Source organism: Xiphias gladius, chromosome 11 (assembly GCF_016859285.1).
Source record: "Xiphias gladius isolate SHS-SW01 ecotype Sanya breed wild chromosome 11, ASM1685928v1, whole genome shotgun sequence".
NCBI classification, from domain to species: Eukaryota; Metazoa; Chordata; class Actinopteri; order Istiophoriformes; family Xiphiidae; genus Xiphias; species Xiphias gladius.
This window is the reverse complement of record NC_053410.1, coordinates 9,700,987-9,727,578: the sequence shown is the minus strand read 5'-3', so window position 1 is coordinate 9,727,578 and position 26,592 is coordinate 9,700,987. Positions and strand designations below refer to the sequence as shown.

Here is a 26,592-nt window from a genome sequence, read left to right as displayed (position 1 = left end):
TCCCAGGTGCCTCGGATTGGCGCGTTTCTTGGTTTGACTAGCGATATTCTGTTAAAGTGAGCTATCATTAGACAGAAATATTTACCTCTTGGCAGTGAAGATCTCAAAATGATTGTTGCTCATTATTAGTGTCTATAGCAGACAGCTGTAGATGCAAATAATTATTGACTGTTGACCCAATAGATACTGCATGTAGCTATCACTGACAGAGGCTTTTTCCAGCTGGGCCAGCTATAAATATATGTACTCATCGCAAACCTCAAAATTAAAAGTGTCACGTATTTTCAATTTTTTTTTTTTTTTTATGACAGTAGACATGAGTCAATATTTTTACCATGAACTGTATCTGTAAGGTTTCAGTGTCTTTTGTTCTGGTGAGAATGAGACAGGAACAAAACAGGAATTAAGATCATATTAATAATGTCATTCAACTTTTTGATGATGTCGGATTAATTTTGATGATTTTCTTTGGTGACATAAAACTGTAATTTTTGCATTTAGTTTCAAGCTGGGGGAGTCAGTAGGAGGTACTCACTCTCTCAGACTGAATCATGAAGGAACGAGAGGTACATCAAAGCTAAAAAAAAAAAAAAGATTTAATAACATACTCATGGTTAGAGTGGATAAACTAATCAGAGCTATTGTAAGAAGCAACAAAAACATTCTTTATATAGGAGTTTTCAAATTATAAACTTTGAAATCTAAAAACACAATTTCCTTGCTTGAAAAACTTACAGCATTAAGCTGACACTGAGAAGTAGACTGGGGTTTTACAACCGGATAGTGGACGCATTGTGGCAGGGGACCAGGAGATGGAGCTGTGGCCTCGGACATCTACTCCCACTCACAATGCAAATGACAGATGGTACAAGCAGGCAGAGCTGCCTGACCTGCACAGCTACAGGATACTGTATATTAGCATCCTCTGAGATCCTTTTACTTTCACAGTGGGTATGTTTCTTATAGAACCAAGTTCGTGCTTTTTAGTAGCTTTAAATGGTTTAGAAAGATTTAAGGAGAAAAGACATCGATAGAAAAAGGCCAGTCCTCCGATTTCTGATGGTAAAAACCGACAGTGATGCCATCAGTATGCCTTAGAATCAGTCTCAAACTATGTAGGCTAACATAACAAATAACATTAAGTCTTTTTATAGGTGCTGAGGTCATAAGCTTCAGAAAATCTACTCATGTACTGAATAAGATATTCAAAGTTCAAATTGCCTTTTTTCTGATCTGAGCAACTCTGTACTTGTAGTTGGGTGTAAAAAGGTTAAAGTTGTTTTATGACACTATACATTCTCTGGGAATATAGCGGTTGCTCTTGTACAAGGAACATTTTTTTTTAAAGTGGAGCTGTGGAAATAACTCATGTCTAAACCAATTCGATACAGGAGTGTTGAAGCAAATGCTAACTCTATGTGGTTGTACTGGATAATTAGCATCTCTCTAACACAACAAATATGGAACACGATAAGCTTCACTAAAATAGTAATTGTTGTAGTGCTGTTACGGATTGCATTGGATTGTGCAGGTGTTCATGATTTTATGAGCACACAGTACTCTGAGTACACCCTAGTGGGGACAACACTGTGGTTGGTCTAAATTTCGTGCGGTTAACTGCTCAGCATGTTCTCACACAAGCAGCAGGCATCATAGCTCAGTTTGAATGTTTTGAAGCACCTCTGCGGCAGCGATCACAAAATGACTCAAAGACTTCAGTGGATTCCAGGCACTCACAGGGCAACGTTAGTCTTCTCTGCTTGTTTTAAAGTGCTGAATCAGGGCTTCATGTGTGACTTTGCCTCTCCCAGTCTAGGATAGTTCAGCGACTGGCAGTGGAAGCAGGCTGTGATAGTAAAGAGTAAATAAACAAGTCAGAGAGGCAGAATTTTCAGTCCGCTTTTTGATTCAGAGTTTCCTTCACAGCTGCAAAATATTTAAAAGCCTGGATTCCATGGGGATCAAAGTGCGCCAAAGAAGGGGGGGATTTTTACAACCAGCCATTTATGGAAAATGATAAAAACAACTGAGTCGTACCTTATTATACACTGACTGCTCCGTGACTCTTTTATACCCACTTTTTTTGTTGTATTGATGTATCTTTCCTCCTTTCTGCAGTCTCAACTACTACAGCCTTTCAGCCCCTGTCTCAACGAGCACCTCCACCAGGGAAGAATAATAAAAACTCCCCCCACCGTGGGCCACAGTGACCTCACAAGGAGTAGATCAGAGGCAGGAACCCATATATATGCTGACCGTCCTCTTGAAGGCCTAATGGCAGATGTGTCCGGCCCGACTGACCCCGACAAGCTGAGTCATCTCCTCAGCACCCACCTACACTGCCTGGGTTCTGGGGCTCCACAGGGAGCAACTGATAGAGACAGTCCGACATCAGCGGCTCAGTCTGCAGCGCAGCATGAGTGGAGAGCCCCCGCCGTGATACTGCAGATCTCTGGCACTCCTAAATCTACTGGTTCGACTTGCCCTCGCACACTGCAGCCTCCTCGCCCTCACAAGCGTGTGTCTCTCCCTGCACTCAAGCCAGGGGGCACCAGTGGCTTTGCCTCTCTGAAGCTGGGGTCTTCCTTAGGGCCTCTGGCTAACTGGACCAAGCAGCTGCCCCCTCCGTCTAGAGGCCTTCCCTGCTTTAACGCTGGACCCCAGGTGCAGGCTCCAAGTCTACGTCACGCTTCAATGCTTCAGTCCGGCAGAGCATCAGACCCTCGCAGGGATCTGCGGAGCACAAACTCCAGCCTGAAGGAGCTTGAACAGGGGACACTCAATGACCCTGCTTCAGCCAAGATCCTGATCCCTTTGAGTCGATCTTGCCTCCCCAAGCCAAAGATTCCCTGAGGAACTTAAATCCACCCATCAAAACTTAAAACTGGAATCACTCTGACATTGATATTCATCCCCTTCTCCCCCTAGCCATAGTAACAGTGTGACTGTTTTCCCTTTTGGGTGTCAGAGGAACATACAGTGAGCTCATTAACCCACATGGACCATTCAGGGACTGCCTGTCCAGCCTGACTGATGACGCGAAGTATAGTATAGAGCAGGATCTTATCTTCACAACAGTCCACAGTGGTATATGACAGTTTAGTTATGGAAGAATTCATGTCCAGTTTACTCGCTTTACACATGTTCATGAATGCTGCTGATGCAAAAAAGAAAAAACAAGTATTAACATTCAGAGAAGTCAGCCTTTTGCTTTCTTTTGTAATACCCCCTGGCTATTACCCCATTTTAAAATCTAAGTTCACTTGTCCTCACACAGCTGTGCCCTCACACACAGGTGCATTTGGTTTTAAACGCTGAGGTGACATGAATGTGACCTTTGCTGTGTAATAGAAGGCCCAGGGGAAGATGGAGGGAAAAATGCGAAGTGAGAAAGGAAAAAAAAAGAATAAAACAACAGTAGAAGTGTAATAGGGTCTAGAGGCTGAAAAACAAATTCGTCAAAGCTCTATGGAGCTGTCACTTCCACAATGAAAATATGTGTTTGTGTTTGTTGCTGAGATAGAGAGATGAGAAACAGAGAGGGGAGTTAAGGGACAAAGAGGAAAGCAGCTCCGCACTTTAGGTGCATTTTTGCTTCTGGTTCAGCTCGCTACACTTACATCTTAAGTAAAACCTTGAACCCTGCACATATCAGCAAAAGGGGTCTCCCACCTTCTGTGTAAATGCAACTCAGATGGCCTTTAAAAAACAGTATCATGCTGGTGACGGAGATATCATTAGGAGAAACAGTACTCAAGTAAGTAATTTGCTCTCATAATGTTGTGGAAAAGAGCAGTGTAATACAGCACTCACAGACTTAAGTGAGCTCGGGTGAGAAGTAGGCTCACTCATGCCTATGCACAAACACACAAAGTACTCTAACACTCTGAAGTATCTGTCATTTCAGGGTTACTTTGTGCATTTTTAGATAGACAACAGTGAAGAGTACCGGGGAATATGATGAGAGAGCAGGACAGCATGCAACAGAGCTAATTTAATATCTTACTGGGTATTATTGTCCTTTAAAAGACAATTGCTACACAAAAAAATCCGTGAGGAAATATCACTTGTTTCAAGTCCAAATAACTTTGTTTCAAAAGTGCTGAGAACTTTTAAAATTAGTTACATTGGCTCCCTCTTTTTTTCGACATCACGATTTGATGCAAGAATATTAAACAAGTCAAATTCAGGTGGGAAAAGTGACATTTGATTTAAGAGAGGAGAATTTTGGAGTCAATTAAATACTTGTTAAGAGGGACGTTTTGGCAGTGCATACATGACCTCCTCCAACTGTCTCCTTCAATGACCCACACATGGAAATATCAGCTAACAGGTATTCATTAGACCTGTGAAGCTGCTGCCTGGTGAATGTGTTTGTGTGTGTGTGTGTGTGTGTATGTTTGAGTTTTCAGAGCTTTTGTCGTTTTTCTACCTGTCTCTCTTCTCCTCTCACTCTCTTGCACATGTCTTTGGGAACATCAAAGATATTAGCACGGTATTTCAGGTAGGGAGCCTTCGGGGCTTTAGAGATGTTTCTCTGGGAGTTTTGGAGAATTGTGTTTATCTCTCCTTTGCGGAGCCCTTTTGCAGTCAAACGCTCCCGAAATGTCCTCTAACAGAGAGCATCAGTGTGTTAAAAAGGCCTTCTGACAGCAACTCTGCTCTCTTCTCTGTCATGCCGCGTGACCACTTGGTGTACGCCTCTGGCACTGTCCGGTCTACTGCATCCAATAATGCACCCTATATAGACAGAGTGAATCAGAGACAGAGAGAGAGAGAGACACACACACACACACACACACAAATATAACACTCATACACTACATAGACACGCATCTACAGGAACTACGGCGAAACTCAAAGAGACACAAACTCAGAGGGAGCACACACATCAGTTCACACTTTCCAGAAGCCGCACAAGCGCAGCAACATACACACACACTTTGAATTCTATACCAAAGCGCATAAAAGTGTATTAGTGTTGTTTTGGTAGCTCTCCCAAAATAAGCTGTCTAAGTACATGTTGATCCATCTGTCCGCTGTATCCAAAAAAAGATGGCTGTCTCTAGATTACCCTGGAAATATTCAGCGGCTTGTGTGTGTTTGTGTCTCTGAGTTTGGATCCATGTGGCTGATAAACATGTTTACCTGTTGGATGGCTCAACCTTGTGCCAAACCATCCAAGCATTCAACACCACTCTGTGAAGCCAAGAAAAACTAATTTCTTTTAATGAAAACAGAAACGGAGACAGAAAGATACATACAGGGGATGAGAAAGACGCACAGTGAGAGACAATAAGATGGAGCAGCAGGAACGAGACAAGATTAAGAGATGTAGTGATGATCCAGTGAAGGTGCAATGATCAAGATAAGATGTTTCTGGCAGTCTTTTCTGCTTGTGAATTCTTGTCTGTCTGTGAAAGTGTGTATAAGAGAGGAGAGGGGGACAGAATACATAGCATAGTTTGTTTGTGTGTACTGTTGTCCAGAGAACAGCCCAATCCCCTCAGCTGTGTCACTCACTGCTTAGTAATGCCAAACAGAAAATCAATGTTGCCTGCTGTGTGTGCATCTCCAGACACCTCTGGCTGCCAGCGTTTCATTCTTGGAAGAGTATGTGAATGTGTGTGTGTGTGTGTGTGTGTGTGTGTGTGTGTGTGTGTGTGTGTGTGTGTGTGTGTGTGTGTGTGTGTGTGTGTGTGTGAGAAGAGCGAGAGAGACAGAGTTGTGTCTGCCCACAGGCCAAAGGCAAACCCTTGCCAGGGAAAGCAGGGCGATGCCATCCTTCTGTCCCTCGAAATCAATGTCCCTGCTCAGTTTAGCAGTCAAGCCAATCAGTCTTGCTAGGTATTCTGTAACAAAACCACAACTGGGCTCTCTGCGCCAATTTGGATCAATTCTAACACAGGCTGTTGATACACTTTATTTTGTGAGAAAACGTACTAATTATTAAGCTGCGCTACACGACAGGAAAAAAGTTACCAAAGGGGCCATGTTGTTTCATATGATTACTCTGAATGGCACAGAACTGCATTTTGGCACTTAGTACACATTATCTATCTATGAAGATGTTTTTCTTGCAATACAATGAAAATGCACATCAACTAAGATACATTACTTGACTACTAAGAAAGAAATCCACTGATATTTAGAACATTAAGTACAGTTACAGCTTAAAAAAAAGGCATATTTGCAGTTTCATGCTTTTGGTTTTACTATAAAGCTGCTATATGCAATATTTTTTATATTAACAATGGAACAAATGACTATTTGTATGTAAAAGGAGTCAATTGTAATGACAAACCCAACTCTACAGTCTGCCTCAGCTCTGTGGAGCCTTTAGCTCATTTTTTTAGTTTTTTTTTCAGCAAAAAAGCTCTGGTAAACCCAGTGTACACTACCTGCCCAGCACCATGCTGCAGAGAGACAAATAAAATCAGTGGCTAGCTGGTGAACATGCTGGATCATTTAGCAGCTAAAGAGCCAGATATTTCCCCCGGGGAGTTGGTAGAGAGTAAAACAGAAAAACAAATATTCGATGTATATTTGTTGGGTGGACATAAACATGACTGCAAATGAATGGTAATTCTCATACGTACCATATCTGCTGAAAGAGTAAATACTTCAAGCTACTGTTTGCTGACATGTTTGAATATCAGCTTCATAAGTTAATTAAAAGGCAGTGTTTATAGCTTTTGCCTAAAAAATCTGTTAATGCAGGTTTAAAACCATCATTACGAGCAGTTGTTTCTTATGATCCTGATGATGGTTAAAGTTAAAGTAAAATCCGAAGCTTGAAACTGCTGATGTGCCTTTTGTGTATTTTTGGAGTAAATCTACTCCTCTACTTGACTTGTGGTCTAGTTTGTTTGTTGTCCAAGCAGCAACAGACACGAGTATTCCACGGATGCACCTTAACAGCAGTTTCCACTCCACCGCTCAAGTGTTACAGTTGTCATTTTCATCATAGCTGAATTTCCACCTAGAGGTTTAAAGTGTTAGCAGATAAAGCACATACTGTAGTGTAGCTGTACATAGGTCACTGTATTTATCACAACATAATCTCCAGTGTCAGCTGCTTTCAGCTGTTGAGCACTGTCTTCAGAACATTGTGCAATATTGTTTGAAGAAAAAAGATGAGGGAACGCTCCACTATATTTTTTAGTGACCTTTTAAGAAAATTGTGATCTATAAAAATTGTAATCTGAAGCACTTTAAATAAAATTAGTTGTTAATGCTGAATGAATATTAGACTGGATTTAGAAAGTACTTATACTTCATTTGGTTTTACAGTACCTTCTTTGATTTCTAATATTCTTTATTCTTTCCTCATTTGCCTCTGTTTGCGGAGCTAATCATACTTTTCTAGGAAGTCAGACAGTAGAACAAATGCTAACTCTGTAAAGTCAGTTAGACGGTAATGTTGGAGCTCTGGTACCTTTCATTATCTTTCTTTAATATGTTGTTTCCATCAAAACTGCCTGCATGTTAGACCAATAACCTCCAGGTATGTTTACCTTAAATGTTTACCTGTTGGTCAGAGTCAAAATGTTGAACATCAGTGCAGAGGATGGTGCTCTGCACCTCAGTGAGAGGTCACGGGTGAAAACGCTGGTCCTACAGTGAGAGGTACTACTTTGAGAGTCAGTGCTGTTCATTGATCTGGATCACAGACCCTAACAACACTTAAACACACAAACATAAAGCTGCCGATGTCAGTACAAGATCAAAGAGAAACGTCATTCTCAGTTTGTCTTCCTGGTTTTCACCATCTACTGGTTGTATTTCTTTTGAAATAAAGTATGATTGTGAAACAAACATGATTTTGTCTGATGTTTTGCTACTTTCAGAATAAATTGGTAACTTTTTCTCTGTAGAGTCCTTGTGGGTTTTTTTTTTTTTCATTTTACCAACTCTTCTAATTTCAGCAAACTTTTCTGACGTTTGCTGAAATTACAGCAAACCAGAAGCGTGCTGTAATTTCAGGTGCTACAGGAGAAATGAGGGAATTCAGGCCCATCAGTGGCTTCTCTGACGACTTCAACGAGCCCGGGTGTAATGAAATATGAGGGTTGTAGGTATCCACAATGAATATGGACACCTTCATTTTGAGAAAATATGAGATATGAAGTTTGAAAGTGGGAGAAGGAGACAGACTTAATATGCATTTATTGTGTTATCCTTGACAGAAAATGCCTTGAAGCAGAGGCATTTCCCCTTCTTGTCAAATAAATTAAACTGAGTAGCATTACTCATTTCTATTCATTACAAATCATACAGGCTCTGTACACCTTGCGTATAGTCCACTAACTAATGAGGTTACACGCTTCAGAGACGACAGGTGGGTAACAGCCTGCCAAGTGCAAGGAGTGGCGTGACACTGTCATTAACTTGGAAACGTAGGAGAGGGAGTGCAGAAGGTTTTCTCTTGAAAGGAAGCCGCACTCTTTTGTCATAAACTGTCAAATGTATGTTGAAGATTTTCACTGTTGTAATTTTAAAGCGCTGCAGGTTGTTACTCAGAAAACACAGGTTCAATAGAGTCGTTCTATGGGCGATATCGAGGAGCATGCACATGCTGCTTGTGTTACATAAAGAATATATAAAATTGTACACCTGGTGCTCCTCAATTAAACAAATGCTAACTCTGAGCACTTCTAAAAGCAGGGTGGTTTACCTCAGTTTTCCCTTTTCATTTTGCCCTAAAATCATCTTTTTCCACACTATCTAACAGATTATCTATCACATTTACAGTATATTCTGTATCTGCTCATTCAAGCTCTTCATTGAAGCTTTATGGTGCTAACACTGAGTCAAATATTCAAACCTAAAACTACTTGATTTTTATGTTTGCACCCTTCAGTGAAATAAGAATATTGTAGATGATTATTGCATAATTTTATACACATTTCCTCCAAATTCAACCTGACATATTTAGTATCTTTTGGAAGCCCTTTAAGGCCTTTTTAAGCCTCTGCTAAAATGAAAGATGTCCTGGGGTGGCCTAGAGATTTAAGGCACTGAACATGTCATCGCCAAATCCCTGGTTTCGATTCAGGCTAGGAACTTCCGTTGCTTTCCCCGTCTGTCTCTCTCCTCCGTTTCCAAATAACAAAACAAAAAAGGGGCACACAAACCAACAACAAAGGCGAATACTCCCCTGCTTTAGCTATGCTGACACTGGAGCATCAGGGCCTCCTCTACCAGGCTGCAACAGCTTCGTCCGTCAGGCTTTGAGGATCCTCAACAACTTGCACACCAAGGTCAACACCCCAAGTCCACCCCCATCAACTATAACACCCAGGCCGACCCAACAAACATCTTGTCAAATGAGCAAGCTGCTAGTCTAAGAGTGGTCATCTTACCTTTAAGACTGTGTTTTGTTTTTACATATTATTTTTGAGTGAACAGTTTTTAGTTTCAATCTACAATTATTATTACTATTATCATTATTCTTATTATTTTTGCATTGGTCCATAAAGTCTACTACATGTTGTGCTGTGGTCGACGAGGAACGACACTTTGTTTCCCTTTACGTATGTCATCCATATGTGTGGAAATGACAAGGAAAGCTGCACTTGGACTTGACCTCCACCCAACACAAAAACACACACGGAGGAAGCGGGAAATAAAGAGCACGGAGAGAGAATTAAATAAAATTAAAAAAAATAAAAAAAAAACCAAATTAAATAATTAGAAACAAATCATTTCCAGACCGAGATATATACCGGATGTGGGAAGCAACCAGTTAGGCTAATTGATCGATTAACCAATGAGATGGGAGGAATGGAGACGTGACCTTCTCCACTGGCTGGGACTTATTTATTTATTTATTTTTTTTAAAATGGCGGCCTAATTAAACTTCTCTGCCCACTTTGTTGCCTCTGCCACGTATGGCGCCAACACCGCCGCGGACACTTGCTGCTGCTTGTCCATGCGTTGGATTATAAACGAGCTCGTCTGTGGACTCAGGAGGCTTTGTGGAGTTAGCCCTTAATCGTGGCGGTCGTGCGTCTCCCGAGAGTCACCTGAGGCTGGAAGCTGAGTTTCCTGTCCTATGGTGTCCGCAGATGGGGAGCTCGCAGAGTCCGATTTTTCCACTTCACCGAGGTGAGTTTCTCTATGCTGCCCTAACCTACGTGCCGAATGGCGGGTTGATAGCTTGGCTTTGTTGTTTGCTGTGGGGCTGCTGGCTGTTGTACCGCTCCGCTCGTTGATGAACTCTTGGCCTCCGCTGGCTCTGCTGGCGTTTTCCTTTAGCTTTGTGTTAGCATGTGCATTTCTGTGTGTGTGTGTGTGTGTGTGTGTTGTTGTTTTTTTTTTTTTTTGTGTTTTTTTAATGTGGTTAATTTACATAGCGGTGAAATGCGTACTTGCCATTTGAGTATTATGAGTGTTGTGGGCTGCCCTCTGGGATTTCTGGAGTCTATTCTGAGCCGGATCCCGAACTCTGAGTTGATGAACCTTGACATGGGAGAACTGAGTTTTCCGTCCCAGAACAGCTGATCCGAGTTGAAATAGATGGCTACAAAAAGCCATCCATCAATGGAGCTCCTACTACTACTATTCACCATGGCAACCAGTGGGGAAAAAAAGAGGGATTCAGAAAGGCCTAGACAGGTACAGTACATTTTGATATTATGCATGGGGGCTACTGGTACTTCTCTCCCTCCCCTTTATATCTATATTTCCTTGCAATATTGGCCTCATGGCAAACTCAGCATGGCTTTTGTCATGTGTAAAATCAGTGGTCACGTACATATTTGATCCACAAACTTCATATGCAGCTAAAAATTAGCAAAAATATATTTACTTAAATCATTGGGCTTTATTTCACAGCATGCGTTGCCGTTCTTCATTTCATAATTAAATTTCTTCCGTCGAGCTGCTGATTACCATTTACTGCTGCGCTGCACTATATGTTCATTTCCCTCTTATCACTGCTTCAGACGGTCTTTGTGAGTATAATATGCTGCTGTAACTGGTGTTAGATGTTCTGTATTTTTCAATCCCTTCTGAGTCCTAATGGTCTCCCTTTATAAAATAAGTTACAGTGGAATGGCCACATGGTAGCTTTTGAATGACCTACACATAGTAGTTTCCGCTTGATACAGTAGCTGGTGTTGGACTCCGTATCTGATGTGGTTCTGGCGGGGATATTATTGTCTTTCCGTTGGGCTGGACTTGGTGTAAATTTGTCAGTAACGAGTCGTCACAGAAAGTTGAAACACTGTGGACATCCAATTAACGCACAAGACACTGATGGGTTGAAGAGAAATAAGTATATTACAAGTATATTGTACACAATATAAATAACAAGGTACCTTGGAGCCTTGAAACCAAGGAGAAATCTCTTTGAACAAATAGACCAGGCATAATTTAGAATTGTCTTAGAGGCAAAGAAATGGACATGATTTGCCACTTGCCCCCCAAAAAATTTAATATTGACCAACTGGCTCCACAAGCCATGCATGAGCCGTGCATGCTATAGTCACATGTACTCATCTCGTAGGAACGTGGCCTCTCGAGAACATCTGGAAAACACTGGCACAATGTTTTCACATTCCTCAGTTACCCACAGTCCACTGCACATCGATAGAGTACTTTGTTCTAAAAGTACACAATTGTTCAAAGTGAAGAAATGATCAAACAAAGCATAAATGATAACAAATGATTCGCACCGATTTTGTTTTTCACAGAGGTCATGGGCTTAAATGCCAAACATCAACACTTTATATAAAAATACATTTCAAACCATCACAGAATGCTTAGCAAGAGTGTGGGCTTTTTAGAGGAATAGGGCTGTTTTTGAGATAGATATAAGGCTGAATGTGGAAACCCTCCCACTGGAAACAAAGTAAAACTCAAAATAAAAACGTTTTTTTTTTTTTTTAACAGGATCAGATATGGGTGACAGTAAACAGCCCTGTTTGTCATTAAGGCATGTTGCTTATCTGCTGTCAGCCCTCATTATGTGGGCTTCACAAGCTAACATTACTGGTTTAGTACCTCATTTTCTCCCATAAACAGAGTTTAGACTTCTCTAAGTGGAAAACAAAGCTTCCACTTTCTTCAATTCGGTCTTCAATCTTTAATATGTTCCAGTTTAACAATAAAGTTTGTTTTTTTTTTAAGTGTAAATTTGCTTTGGGGCAAATAATCCCATATCTCAGTTTGACAGGTAGACCTGTCTAGTAGATTATCTCTTTTAGCCTGTGATCTGATAAAGCTGCTACTTGTGTTGCGTGTGACCGTGTGTAGTCTGCTCTAACCAGACAGCAATAATTTCCAAATGTTGTAAATATAATGCATATAAGTTATTGAGAGTTGCTGCCAAACGTGGAATATTGTCAAGCTAATATTGTATATGGTCTTTGTTTGTTTGAGACAAGGTGAATCTGCTATATAAAACCTGACTGTCATGGTGAGTGGCTGATAAGCTTGTTGCAGCAGTATATTTTGCAGTGGGTGCTTTTAAAAAGTTTCGGGTCTTCGGTTCTGTGACTGTGCACAGTTGTGTGGTGAGCGGTGCATAAAAGGTAAACAGGACACTGTTAATGGTGATTGTACAGTATGTGATTTATTTATTTATTTATTTTTACCCTGCTGTGTTGTAGCAGGGTTAATGTAGGGACTAGTTTCATTCTGTACTCGATTGTGTTGCAGAACATCTTTTGCTGAGGCCAAAGCTGACAGCTGGTACTCTCAGCCAGTTTTAACGGGGGTTACTGCAATTACGTAGTACACATTTGAGTCTTGAGTTTTTAAATCTACTCCACTGAGTTGTTGATCAATGTGCTCTGTCTTACAGAGATGGATAAAAAAATGTTGTGTGCCAGCTAATCTTTTAACTAAGGATTAGTTTGTATTTTCAGTACATTAACCTTTCTGTCACTGTTACGTAGAGTCTTGGACCTGCTGTGAAAATGTGCAAGGGAGTTTCTTATACGGTTAAGCAGTGACAAAGGCACAGAAGGCCTTTTTGTACTTGACTTTCATAATATTTACAGGCAGAGACTTTCTGCCAGCAGGGTACCTGGCCACTTCTCTTGAAGGAGAAAAATGCCAGCCTCGTTCTCTTCCTCCGGCGATAACGCTGCAGGCGAGTCGGCTTCACTTGAGTGTAGAGGGAAGGTTTTTTTTTTTTTTTTTTTGTGGGGGCGGTGGGGACTTACAACATTTGAGTGTGCACTGTGGGATGGCGGAAGAACGTGGCCATAATTGGATCCCCTAACAGCTGTTTGACTTCTAGTTCCTCAGGGACAGGACCCTCTCACTCTGATGCTTTAATTTACACACAGATGCTCATTGTTAGACATGGCTGTCGTGATCCGTTTGAGCGATATAGTGGTGATTACCTTTTAATGACCTACAGACCACCCATCTACCATTTCAGATTGCCTGCTGGCAATGGTTTTTGTTGGCTTTGCAAGATGGCAAATTTAAAAAAAAAAAAAAAAAAAAAAAAATGAGGAAAAAATGTCCTTGTGAACACACAATATTTGGATCCTTGTGCCAAGGCTAAGTTCTCTACACATTAAGATTTTTGCTTTGTACCTGTTTCTGAAGTTTAAATGTAATTAGAAAAGTTTAAGACCAGGAACTTAGAAACTTAAATTTTTTTTTTTTTTTTCCCTTTTCTTTTCAAATTTGAGACCGTTTTACATTTATGGAATAGAAGACAATAGAGAGCTGACCAGACACAAGGAGAGAGATTGTGAGGTGACATGCAATCTAGGTCAGTGCATCAAGACTTTATCTAATGCAGGGAGCACCATAACAGCCAACACGTAATGAAAAATGAAAATTTTGAAATAATTATAAAACTGCTACAGAGGTCGATCATATTAGTTGACGTGTTTGTGAGCTGTATTTGTCAACGTGCTGTATCTACAGTATATAGACATCATCACATCCCTGTTAATGACTGGAGCCTGCTCTCCTCTTTCTGGTGCAGGATGTTTTGTTTTGTTGTCGTAATTTTTATTTGATCTTATTTTAATTAATTATATTTGAGTTATGCACCTGCACATGGCCTCTCTTGAGCTGTTAATTGTCCCCCGCCCTTTTGGTTACCTGTTGGATCAAAGAGACCTTTTTTATCCTAATTTTTTTTAAATTTTTTTTTTTATCCTCCATTCTTTTTTATGACAAAAGCTGCTGATTGGCCTTCAAATTAACATAAGACATCATTTGTATAAATTATTGTACGTTTGATTAGGTTACTTACAGTAAACCTGCAATAACTGATTTCTGGCCACTTGGGTGCAGCAAAAACAAGCTATTATTACCTTCAATTTCATGTGGCTAACTTGTTAGCAAACAGTTCCAACATATATGGACCGACATTGTCATTCAGTTGGAGTAGTGTGTGTTTTTTTTTTTTTTTTTTTTTTCCCACCTGATGAATATAAGTCCAATTTTCACTCTCATTTTTAGTTTTTTGTTCAGTTATTTCCGGGGAAATATCTGGCTCTTCATCTGGTAAATGCTCCACTATTTGTTCACCAGCTGGTCGTTAACTTTGTCTTTCTGTTTGGTGATGGAAAGTTTGCGTATGGTTGCGTCTTAGAGCCTTTTCACGGAAAACGGAGGGAAAACCAAAACAGTGAGCTGAAAGACACTGTAGTGCTTCATAAAGCTGAGGGGACCTGGAGAGTTGGGTGATAACTATCTGTGGGCCACAACGAGTGACCTCTTTGTCAAGAGTAGGCCTGAGATCTACTGTTGATATGACAATACCCATTATAGCTGCTTTAAGATATAAAGTACTTTTCTGTGACGTGTTTGTTGTGGCTGTTGAAAATGGAAACTAGAAAATAAGGGATGTTTAGTACTGGCAAATGTTTTAAACTATATTTACATTAATATTTTATTGCTTTTTTTTCTAGCTGCCCTCGAACAAAGAGTTGCAAGGCACAGACAAGAAATAAATGCGGACCCAGTAGCTATGTCATAGTTTCAAGAGGCCATTGAGGAGATTCTCCATCCAAAATACCCATCCTGATAGCATTTCTTTTATGTTGACAAACGGAAAGTACTCATAATTAATAACAGATTTTACAGTATATCCACGTCAATACTATTATGTTCGTGTCTGTAATTGCATCAAATCTGCATTTCAGCTATCAGAGAAGAAAGCAAGCTGCCGTGGGTGCAAATCCTGATCAGCCAGCAATCAAGAATTTATCAGATGCTGCAGCTGAAAAGAAGCGACATAATGGTGGGGAAATCAAAGAAAACATTTAAAATATTCCAAACATTTTACATTTGTCAAGGCTTTTGTGTGTGTGTGTGTGTGTGTGTGTGTGTGTGTGTGTGTGTGTGTGTGTGTGTGTTCATAAAGTTTTCAGTTTTTAATGAAATGAAAGATATTGTTTATACAGGTATATTACCACCACTGTTTGTTTCACAATCGTCAAGGCTAGTGTGTGTGTGTGTGTGTGTGTGTGTGTGTGTGTGTGTGTTTTTATAGAACATGATTTTATGTAAAAGACTGTTCTGCTAGTCGGTTACACCATCTGTAAGTTCTTACACTATATTTACGTACCAGTGTTCATTATGAAGGGCTTTATCATGCTAATTGTTCAGGTTGCCTTATTCTTTTTTTAACATCTGCTTCTGCTGTCATTTACTCAGGAATGTTGTTAAAACAAACTTAAGGATCCAGACCAATACTCTAGACATTGCAATAATAGGAACAATGACAATGGCAGTCCGGTATCCCTTTTTTGAAAAAATGTCATTGAGAGTAACAAATCGTGGTGATTTCTTATAACGATATATCTATGCAAAAATGAAACAATATACTTATTCTGACCTGTACTTATTACAATATATAAAAGACTGTGTGATCAAACTAAATTTAATCATATTTTAAATGAATTTCAATTCCTCACAAAAACGTCTTGCTGACAAATGGGTAAAACGTGGTGGTTGGAAGGATAAAGATTTAAAATTACAATTAATTAGTATTTGGGGTCTGCATTGAGATCCTTTTTTAACAGAGTCTTTTAATATGTGATCTAAGTATTGTTGCTTTTTGCTTTTTTTTGTATGTAAAGTGTTTTTACACTGAATGACATTTTAGAGGGTGTCTTCATTAAATCGTGGTTAAAAACATATGATAGCCAGTAATGTTTTGCTCAGAGATTACTAAAAAGGAAAAAAGTCAAAATTTTAAGTTGTATTACTTCTTTTTTTTTTTTTTTTGATAGGTCTTTAACCCAAAAACAGATGGCTGGAGGACTGTGTGCAACAAATGAAATCAGACATAGCAGACAGGGAACCAGCCAAAACCTCCTTCTCTGCAACACTGGTTCTTGATAGAAACAGAGTTTTAAAGGGCATAGAGTTGCTTCTGTTTTACAAGATGCAAGAAAAGTTTTGACAAATTTTTGCATCATAACACAGGGGCTCAAGATGAATTAGAACAATTTTCATTCACCAATTTTTTTTAGAATTAAAAGGATAATAAAACTTTCAGGACTTGTCGGCAAGATAAGATGACGTCCTGAAGCAGCCGGTTGCATTGCTTTAGACCCCAGGTTTTAGTTGATTGTCAGTACGCAAATAATGTGCTTTGTCTTTTAAAAAGTCAGTTAAGCAAAATTCCAGCTTGTCTGTCAAGATCTCTTCCTTTTTAGACTGAATAAAAATAGGCAGGTATGAAGAAAAACAACTGAAAAAGAGAAAGCAAGCAAGAAAAGCAGTGTCATAATGCAGCCACTGCTCCATTGGCCTTCAGTTGCAAAGAGTTTGTCAGGAAGCTAGGAGCATTAAACAATGCCATTGTAGGTTTGAGTGCGTCTGAGATGAATGTTGGGTTAAACCAACACTATACCTTCCAAAGAGGCCACATTTCTACAGAGTGAGAGTGCCTCTACTACAAAATAAAGCTCTTTTCCTCTGCAGCTAGAGCTGGCTTACACTGGACCATCGGTCTGGTTGTCTCGATGGATGTGTTCATTGCTAATTTATCACCAACCTCTGATGGATATTCATCACTTCCTCGGCACCGGGCCAGATCTCACAGCATGCACACCAGACTAAGTGCCCACACGCGTTCAAAATACAGTCACTACGAAAAAAATAATTAAATGAGCAAATGTGTTTCATTACAAGAGATTAATGATTATTGAATAGTAATGGCATCGGCACAGTGAAGGCTCTCCTGCACAGTAAGCTTACCTTGAGCTTTAAATAAATTTGCATAGCAGCAATTTAGATTTTTTTAATAATTACTAGATTCTGTCTTAAATAAAGGTGATAAATGAAGATGGTTGGTTAAATGATGACATGCAAACAAGGGCATCAAATCATTCAAGGCAGCAACTAATTATTATTTTCTCGATTTTAATTGTTTGGTCTATAAAATGTTAGAAAATAGCGACCGACAGTCCAAAACCCCAAGATAAGCAATTTAAAGTTATGAAAAAACGGAGAAAAGGAGAACATCCTCAACAATTGAGAAACTGGATCCAGAGAATGTCTGACATTTTGGCCACAATAAAAGTTAATTATCACATTGCAATTGTCAGTTATCACAATAGTTGCTGCTTAATTTGCTTTGCTTGTTTTGTCTGACCAACAGATATTCGGCAGTCTTGCTTTGAAAAATTACTAAAACGATTAATCGATTTTTGTCAGTCATCTAATCAGCTATTAACTAAATGTTTTAGTGCTTAAATCAGCTTTTACAATAGTAAACTGCATGGAAAGTGGCCAAATATCCTACCTTCTAAAGCTCCACTATTTTGCTTTTGCTTTCTTATATGTCTTCAATTCCTAAAGTGTTTGAAATCTGCAAAAGTCGTTTTTTTTTTTTTTTTTAAAGAAATATTTTTTTTTTTTTTTTTTTTGGAAAATTTAAAAACAATTATCATAGTGAAAGTTAGTCTTTTTTAATCTCAAGCTTGAAACTTGCGTTTGTGAACCTAAACCTTGTCTTTTCTATTTTGAGGATAATATAAACTCAGCCACACAGCCACCCACAGACGGGGAAGCGCACACAGGTCGCAATCAGCCTGTTAGCGCTTCACATGCAGACATGCAGCACACCTAAAAAGGCTAGCTAAAAGCAGAGTTAGCATAATTATGCCAGAGAACAGGCTGATATGAAAGTATCGCTATACGAGTCTTGTCCAGATGCTGTGGGGGAAAAAAGTAATTAAATGAGTCTTCAGTCCATTGCATAGTTTAATACAGCATAACATTGTTTGCCTGAATGATGTGAATTAATTTTGGGGAGATTCAGAATCCACCTCCATATAGATTTTCAGTCCATTTTCAATGCAGAGCACAGCCGGCCTGCTTTCTAATGTTAAGTGCCTGAAGCTGTGAGTAATTAGTTTAGTTTAAGAAGAGATGAGTGCCTTGCTCTTTTAGAAATGTATTTTTTTTTTTTTGGAGGGAGGCTCTTCCTTAATGTTCTTTCAAAGATTTTGACATTTGGTGACATTGAAACAAATTTCAGTTTTATGAAGCTGTCGGTCTGTGTGGGAGACTATGGAGCATGAGTCCTCTGGACTAGTTTATGAATAGTTTAGATTATCCATTTCAAGATGAGGAAATATGTGAACAAAATAAAGTCAGGATGTTCACTGTAGTCTTTTGATAAGAGAAGTGGTGAATGGAAATCTATTCTGGTTTTGGCAGGACTCATAAGCATTAGTGTCCTTTTGTGCTCTGGAGGTAATGTCTCCGCACTTGGTTTTTTATGATCACATCAGCGAGGACACTAATGGCGGCGCTGGCAAAAGTGAATGAATTCTTATTGCTGTCAGGCCATTCTGAGCTTCATCTTAGTACTGTTGTGTGTATTTTTAGCTAAAACTAGCAGCCTAAAATGTCTTTTTTGTTTTTAAAAAAAATAACTTTCTCCCCCTGATCTGATGCAAATGAAGGCATCAAATCAGCTAGGGCTCATTATCGATTAATCTGAGGATTTCCCCCCCATTGTTTGGTCTATAAAACGTCAGAAAATACACTGATCTCAGCAACTGTTTAATGAACTGTCTTGTAATTTTGTATAGACGTACATGTTTCTCTCAAAATGTACTGTGGTAACTTAAATGAGACCTTAACTTTTCATCTAGCACAAACATCAGGTCGGAACTTTAATTTGTCAAGCACTTTGTAAAAACTAATGACGTTCACATCAGCCTCAGCTGTACTTTGTTTTTAGTGCTCACAAGCAAAACGGCGACGGTGAACATGGTAAACATTACACCCGCTTAATAACAGCATGTTAACATGCAGATGTTGGCATATAGTTAAACGCGCTGCTATGTTCAGCTTTGACGGCTGTGGACTCATGTTTACGCTTATTTTGTAGTCAACATTTAACTGTTGCCTTCCCGCTCTCAGCGCCAGTCACATCCTAGACAAGTCCTCGTGTCTCGGGCTTGTTGCAAGGTGTTTTTTATTCAGTGATGAGGGGCAAGATTTTGTCTGGGGTTGCTACATTAGTGTATTGTTTCAAAATGTAGGCACTTTGAAAGAATGACCAGTTCTTCTTATTTCTATAGTTTGAAGTATTTTCTCGATAAAAGGGTCTACAAAATGTAAGACTGAAAAACAAAGAAAGCATATCAGTTAGCACTGCAGTTGGGCATTTTCATTATTAATTAGTCTGACAACTATTTATTTTTTCAATTATTTGATTCATTATTTAGACCATAAAATGTCTATAAATGTTGAAAATTTACCCTTCATAAGCTTCTAGAGCCTGAGGTGACTTTTCCAATTGTCTGCCTAAAACCTAAAGGTAATCAGTTTACAATAACATAAAACGGGGATAAGCAGGAAAATCTCACCAGCAGCTGGAACCCATGAGTGTTTGAGCTTCTTCCTTGATACGGGGCTTTGATTGTCTGTCTCTGCACTCGACTGACTAATTGATTAAATGACTAATTGTTCCAGCACAGATGTGAGAGGGATAAACTTGTTGAGTGAAATGATTTGATGGGTAAAATGGAACTATTTGGAGGCATTTGAATCATCGATAACCATGTTCTACCATTAAAATTGGCCTTGAGCATATTTTCACTGGCCAGCGGGCAAACATGAAAAAAATCTGAAGTAATTTTGAAATAATGAAATCTGTGGTATTGATACATTTCAACAAAAGAATGTAAAAAATTATTATAATTTTATGTTTTATGATTAATCTAGCATTTTGAAGGAAAACCATGACCATCAGTACTGTGAGATGAAAACACCTGTACAGTTGGGAAGTCTCCTTTATCGATTTTTCTCAATATACTATGTCAACCTTGACAGAGGGATGTCAGCAGCCTGCTTTACTGACTGCATCGCTGACAAAGATTAGGTGTTGCTGTCAAAGGTAAAGAGTAGGCTTTTCCTATCTGTTGGCACCTTTTTTTCTTTTTTTTTAAGTACATCAGCTTGATCTTCCTTGCTGAGAAGTTGTTTTAAAACTCTGATTAATCCTACAAATTCTACAATCAGCTTTAACACAAAGAAACATTCTCTTTGCACAGGAGCCGTTTTGCTTTTGCTTCTAATTCGACGTAGCCCAGTCCAGTCTGATTAGTCACAGGAAGCACACTCGGCCAGCGGCCGAGCAGATGGGAAAATATTGGCTGATCACAGGCTGAAAAACGATAGACTATATGCATTTCCTCAAGGACAGTGGCCCAGCTGGCCCCATGCCATCAGTGAAGACTTACCTAGTCTGTCTTTTGTTGTTACTCTTCCCACACTGCTGATACATGCTGTCTGATACCTTAACCTCTCTGAAATGAGGTATAGACAGGTGAGGAGGGATTAATGTACGTATGCGCATGCAGGGTCACAGGCCAAGCCCTCAGCTTTGGAAACTGTAAAGGTTTCAATTCATGCAATAACAGTTGAGGTGGAAACAAATCCAGCTTGTCTCTCACTAGTCAAAAATGACAATATACCTTTACCCATGGTCAGTGTTTGGTATAAGGTCTGTCCTTCAATGACATGTTTTTCACTTTTTGTGTTTAGCTTCTTGGTGTTTTAGCCCAAAAAAAAAAGTTTGTGCTTTTTATTTCGCAGCAGAAATATCTAACATCCATTCAACTGGGTACAACATGATGATGATCAATAAACAGGAAAAGAAGAGACAGCAATAAAAAAGGAAACCATTTCCAATCCACCAGGAGGATTTTTGAAAAAAAAAAAAGGGGGGGGGACATTTTAAAAAATACAATGATACAAGCAAGAAGTTGAAGATTTATTATTACTGTAGCCACATTTCAAATGTTATTGGATGCTTCTTGTGATTCAAAAGAAGAGAATGACAAGGGCAACCCACATGTAGCCACAAACTGTATGTTGTATCTGTAAAGAAAATGAAATCTGGGCTGCTCAGTTTATGACTTTCCCTCATTTTACGTCCCTTTTAATGTCTCTCTCTAAGGAGAAAAGCTGTTTATTAGAGATTATCTAGCCCTGGAGTCTTTTCATCCACATTACACTGAAAAGATAAAGCCGACCTTGAAACTTTGGATAAAGAGGGACATGTCTTCAAACACTTTTACTTTTTCTGCATGCTATATCCTTTTTGGACATCCCCCTCTGTTTTTCTTTCTTCGTCTGCCCTACCTCAGTTGGAGGGAACGGGAGGAGATTCATGTCCCAGGGAGAGTATCTGTCAGTAACAGATCAGCTAGTGCTGCTGCAGTGGCAGGTATCTCCATCACTTCCCCGGTGCCTTTCCTCTCCTGCATTGATCAGCTCCCTGTGTCTGGCTAAATGGGGTCTGGGAACACATCTGCTGCCTTTGAGACCCTCTAACAACCGGGGACTCTGTGGAGACCTATACTTAAAGCTCTGCAGAGACTTAGCCCATAGCTCACATTAAGTGTATGTGTTTTATCTCAAGCGTCGAGGCTCACGGAGGAGGATCTGCCCAAAAAGGAGTGGCACTCAAAAAAGGCTCAGAAATTGAAGACCTTCGTGTTGCGCACAGAAATTTTGTGATTTACACCCTCCCTCCCTGCCTGCTTAGCGCGAGATGCCATGGTACAATCCTCTTCTGTCTCAGAACACTGAATAGACTTGTCTAATATTCAGAGACAAAGTCGTGTCAGCCCCGGCACACACTAACGCACTTCGACACTGACTCTATAGCTCTCCCATATTCTCCTGAGCGAGCCCAGGAAACAAGGTGTCGCGTGATAGACAGACACAATCACAGACTGTTTTCTTGCCAGTACACATCTGTCAAGCGCCTCCATTTTTCAGATACATCAGTATATTGTTTGACAGGAGATGTGATACAGATTCTTGGGGTGTTGGTTGAAGAATAGCTTTACCGTGAAAAACTGTATTATCTTTTGGTCTTATTGACAAAGTGTTAATGCTCCGAGTCTCCTGAAGGTATCTGATAATCGAAACATCTCATAGAACCTTATTATTTTATGGTCATGTATATAGACGACTAGGTTTCTTTTTCTTACGTAGGTTGCAGTACCTGATTCGCAGTTGACATTTACTTATAAATCAGCATCTGCACTAAAAATATATGAGTTGCAGACATGGAGAAGGGAAAAAATGAACGAGTTACAAAAACAACGTGCAAAAAATAAAAAGGTTCTCGAGATCAAAGGGTTTTCACACAGATTCCTAGTGGAAAGGGACGGGGTTAGGCTTCATCAAAGCTACCCTCATTACCTGGCAGGAGCAAACACTCAGCTCCTAACTGCAACCGTCTATTGCAAAGGATCGGACAGTGATCTCCCAGGGCCAAGCAGATCGATTGTGAGCCATTCCAAACATGCTAAACCTGGCCTTGGCTGTAATGAAACACTGCCTTCCTGGAGGCCAACACATAACACCGTGAGATGGAGAGGGAGACTCCAGCGAAGAAAATAACTCTCACTTCAATTGCCTGAATAAGTGGAACACTGAGACTCTAATAGTTCATACATCCTTTAGCAAAGACTTTTTGAATATATTTCTTCAGGCATGCAGAAAGTGTATGAAATTGTCTTTTTAAAAGGAGAGAGAGAACTTGCCTGGACTGAGTGCTTTAAGAGTCTCCTACTGCTCATCTTCATTCTTAACAATTGGATAATATTGTGGCAGTGAACATAGCATTAGGGCCGTTAATGTTTTGACAATGCTTCGAGAGTGATGGCTAAGGAAACATTAATTCAGTTAAATATCCCATAATGAAATCAATGAATAGCTGTTTTTGAAGATTATGATTTACAAGCTTTGAAGCTGGCCGGGCGGACAGCAACACTTTGTATCAAGGGTTTTCCGAGGTTAAGTTTCAGTTGAAGGCAGCAGCAACAACAAAAGGAAATCTTTTTTTTTTTCTGGGTTACAAGATACGAATGGCAAAAACACCTAGCCACCGCTGTGGTCCAAGGCAAGAGATGATGGCATATTTTTCCTCCTTGTGTACTCCAGTGGATGACCTTTTTCTGATGGATTAGTTTTAGAAAAGTCATACATCACATCCAGATATCAATTATTCTGAACTCAGAAAAAGCTCGTGGCTTGAAGGCCAAGCTTTAGAGTACAGCTAGATATCCTCTGCTGTGTCAGACAGATGTCACAAACACCACAGTAAATGTAGTCACTTGTCAGCTGAATGCATTTCTTCTATAACAGTCCATAATGATCAAGAGTATTGGAATTTTCCTAGCTTTTCAATGAATGCAAAATTTAGAATTCAATCCTGGGTACAAAAAGCTGAAATTGGTTCCAGGGGAAGTCTCCAACTGAATTTCTAATATTCAGTTGCTCCTGGTTACTGTTTCACCTCAGATAGCCTATTTAGGGTTTGAGTCAAACTTTTTCAGTTGTCACATTGGCCTTGGCCTAACACATTCTTGTCAATTACCCAGCAATGGTCTGGGACACATTGGACAGGTTGTGGTGGGGCCTTTTTGGCCAAAGCGGTATCCACTGATGTAGACTGACGCTTGGCGTAAAGTGCCCTCACAGAAATGGCACAGAGGTAGAAATGTGTCAACTCCATCAGGCAGCGGAGGAATTCCCTATCAAGTCTGTTTAAGAGATCTCAACATCTTCCTCTTCTGCATGTCGAGTGACAGAGGACTCACTCAGCCACCGCGACTTGTTGATATGACCCCTGCCGTACGGGTCAAAATGAGTCAACACCTGTGTCTCTCCATCAGTCTTTTTCTTTCTCTCCTCTTTCTTTATGTCTGTCACTCCCTCTTTTTTACCCTGTGAAGTGACGAGGCCTGCAAACCTTGCAGTGGCGTAGATGATACTCCCATTTGAGTGCAGCAGAAGTAGTGTATGACATTAACTAAATATCTTTTGTGGTCACATGGTGAATTGAAATTATTAGCCGATAAATCTGTTAGTTGATTGGCAGATTATTGATCTGTAACCATTGATTAATCGCTCAAGTCATTTTCCAACCAGAATTGTCAGACATTCTCTGGTCCCAGTTTCTTGAAACAGGTACTTAACACTTTAACGTGTTTTTTGAGCTGTAAAAAAATGATATGACTGTACTGTGATGAAACACATCAATGCTGGTGTCGATATTGACATTTCTTACCAGAGTTGTAAAAATCTGCATTTCATGGGTTGAAAATGGCTCAACACGCTATCTACTGTTTTTAAATCATCCTGAACCTTGCACGGCCAGTGTTGACAACCAGACTCCATTCTTTCCCCTTCAGAACCTCATATGGCTCGGCAGTGGTTGCAGATGGCAAAAGGTCCCTCGATTGGCAGTCCACTGTTACGTACATTTGAAATCAGCATTTTTCACGAGAGTGCTATTCTAACTATCTGCTTGACTTGGGGAGCTCTGGCCAACTGCTCAAATTTATATGGCTCAGGACCACCATGGTCCTCCACCACATTAATGTCTGCTTCAAGGGATTCTGGAGGGGAAAAGACCTCAACCTCCAAAGAGCCCCCCTTAGCATAGGTGCCTTGTGGTCACTGAGCAACTCCTTCCTCACACATCCACGCCCCCCCTCTCTCAGCCCCTTGCCCAATTTTTTGTAATTTTCAAAAGTGCAGAGTTGGTGGAGGTAGGCGCAGAGTTGGGGTGAAGTCACTTTAACGTGAAGATTTGGTGCATTTTTCTGTTGTCATATCATTGTAGAATATCTTTGAGTTTTGGACCGTTGATCAAACAAAACAAGGTATTTTAAATTGCAATTGGAATTTCCACATTCTATGTAACAAACAATTACCCCATTAATTGAGAAAATAATTGTCACATTAATCTGCAATGAAAATAATGAACTAATTCTTAATTTCACCTAAATTGCAGCCCTAATCCTTTATGCATGAGTGTATGGGTTTGTGTAAATCAGGTTTCATTACAGATTTTTTTTTTTTTTTTTGCCAGTCTCACAACATGGCTCGCTGGATGGTAATTTGGGTCAGTCCACCACTTTGGTCACGACCTGAAGTGTCTCAACAACTATTAAATCGATTGCCATGTGATGTTGTACAGGCAATCATTGTCCCAAGAGAAAGAAAAATACTGGCTTTGGTGATCCCCTGACTTCTCCTCATTAAGTTAATTTCTTTTGGTTTTAAGTAAAGTATCTCAACAGCTATTGGAGGATTGCCATGAACTTGGTATGCATATTCAGGTCCTGAACAGGATTAATGCAGACTACTTCTTTGATCTCTCAACATTGCATCTAGTGCCATCATCAGGTCAGATTTTTTTTTTTTTTTTTTTGTACCAATATATTTGTTTATAACTGAAATAGCCACAAAGCTAATAACATTCCCAACATCCTCAACTGTAGTTCATGTTTATTGTTAATTAGCAACTGTTAGCAATTTGACACACTAATCTAAGATATGTTAGCATTTAGCTCACTGCACATGTGTGTCTAAGTACAGAAGTACCTCATAGAACCACTAGCATGGCTGCAGACTCTAGTCTTGTTTGCTAGAAACCAGGTTTTGCAAAATAATTAAGCGACTAGTTGTAAATGACCTGTTGATGTTAGAAAAAACACTGAACAACCCTTTTTTCATATTACTCGTTAAGTTGTATTTTTCAGAGTAAAGTACAATGATCCAACTTTTTCTCTCACTTTTACTCTTATACTTGTTTTGAGACCTTGTGTATACATGAGTGGGTTAGAGGTTTTTTAAATTTTTTTTTTTTTTTTTATTCAAGCCTGTGAATGTAGACTGTTTAGCTCAGTATATCGTTTTCAATCAATGTTGATAGCATAGCAGTAAAATTAAACTGTTGCAGCGCAAATTATCCTATGCGTTGCTCTTAACAGCTATTTTGTGCATCACTGGATGTGATTTATTAACTGCAGGAGCATGATTGACTGACTAATGGGACAAATACTCAATCAACAGAGAGTTGATCAACAATTTTGATAATTTCTCCCCAAGTAAGCATTTTCTGTGGCTTTTAAATTGAGGATTTGCTGCATTTTTTTTTTGATATCATTTTTAATTTGTAGAGCTGAAACTATTAGTTGATCAATCGATTAGTCAGTCGAGAGATAATTACAGAACAACAGCTCTGACAATCTTTGTTAAATATTGTCATTTTTTATTTTTTTATTTTTATTTTTTTAAGCTCAAATGCCAACTACTAAGGAAACCATGAAA

The 26,592-nt window shown here is 39.6% G+C and overlaps 1 protein-coding gene and 1 long non-coding RNA gene across 4 annotated transcripts in view; both read left to right on the top strand.

Annotated features, from left to right (window-relative positions):
- The window catches only part of ccser2a (coiled-coil serine-rich protein 2a), a 51,569-nt gene extending 49,250 nt beyond the window's left edge, over positions 1 to 2,319 (top strand). For both annotated transcript variants that reach the window (XM_040138887.1, XM_040138888.1), the window contains exon 11: positions 2,119 to 2,319. In XM_040138887.1, coding sequence (XP_039994821.1) covers positions 2,119 to 2,210 — 92 coding nt within the window. In that variant the 3' untranslated portion in view covers positions 2,211 to 2,319. The remainder of the gene's footprint in view (positions 1 to 2,118) is intronic.
- A 7,351-nt stretch (positions 2,320 to 9,670) lies between these two features.
- The window catches only part of LOC120796587, a 110,063-nt gene continuing 93,141 nt past the window's right edge, over positions 9,671 to 26,592 (top strand). Inside the window, exons 1-3 of one of the 2 annotated variants that reach the window (XR_005708393.1) lie at positions 9,710 to 10,110; positions 15,126 to 15,223; positions 16,218 to 16,906. This is a non-coding gene — a long non-coding RNA (uncharacterized LOC120796587). Of the gene's footprint in view, positions 10,111 to 15,125; positions 15,224 to 16,217; positions 16,907 to 26,592 lie in introns of those variants that run through there. The other variant, XR_005708394.1, reaches the window with a different exon arrangement.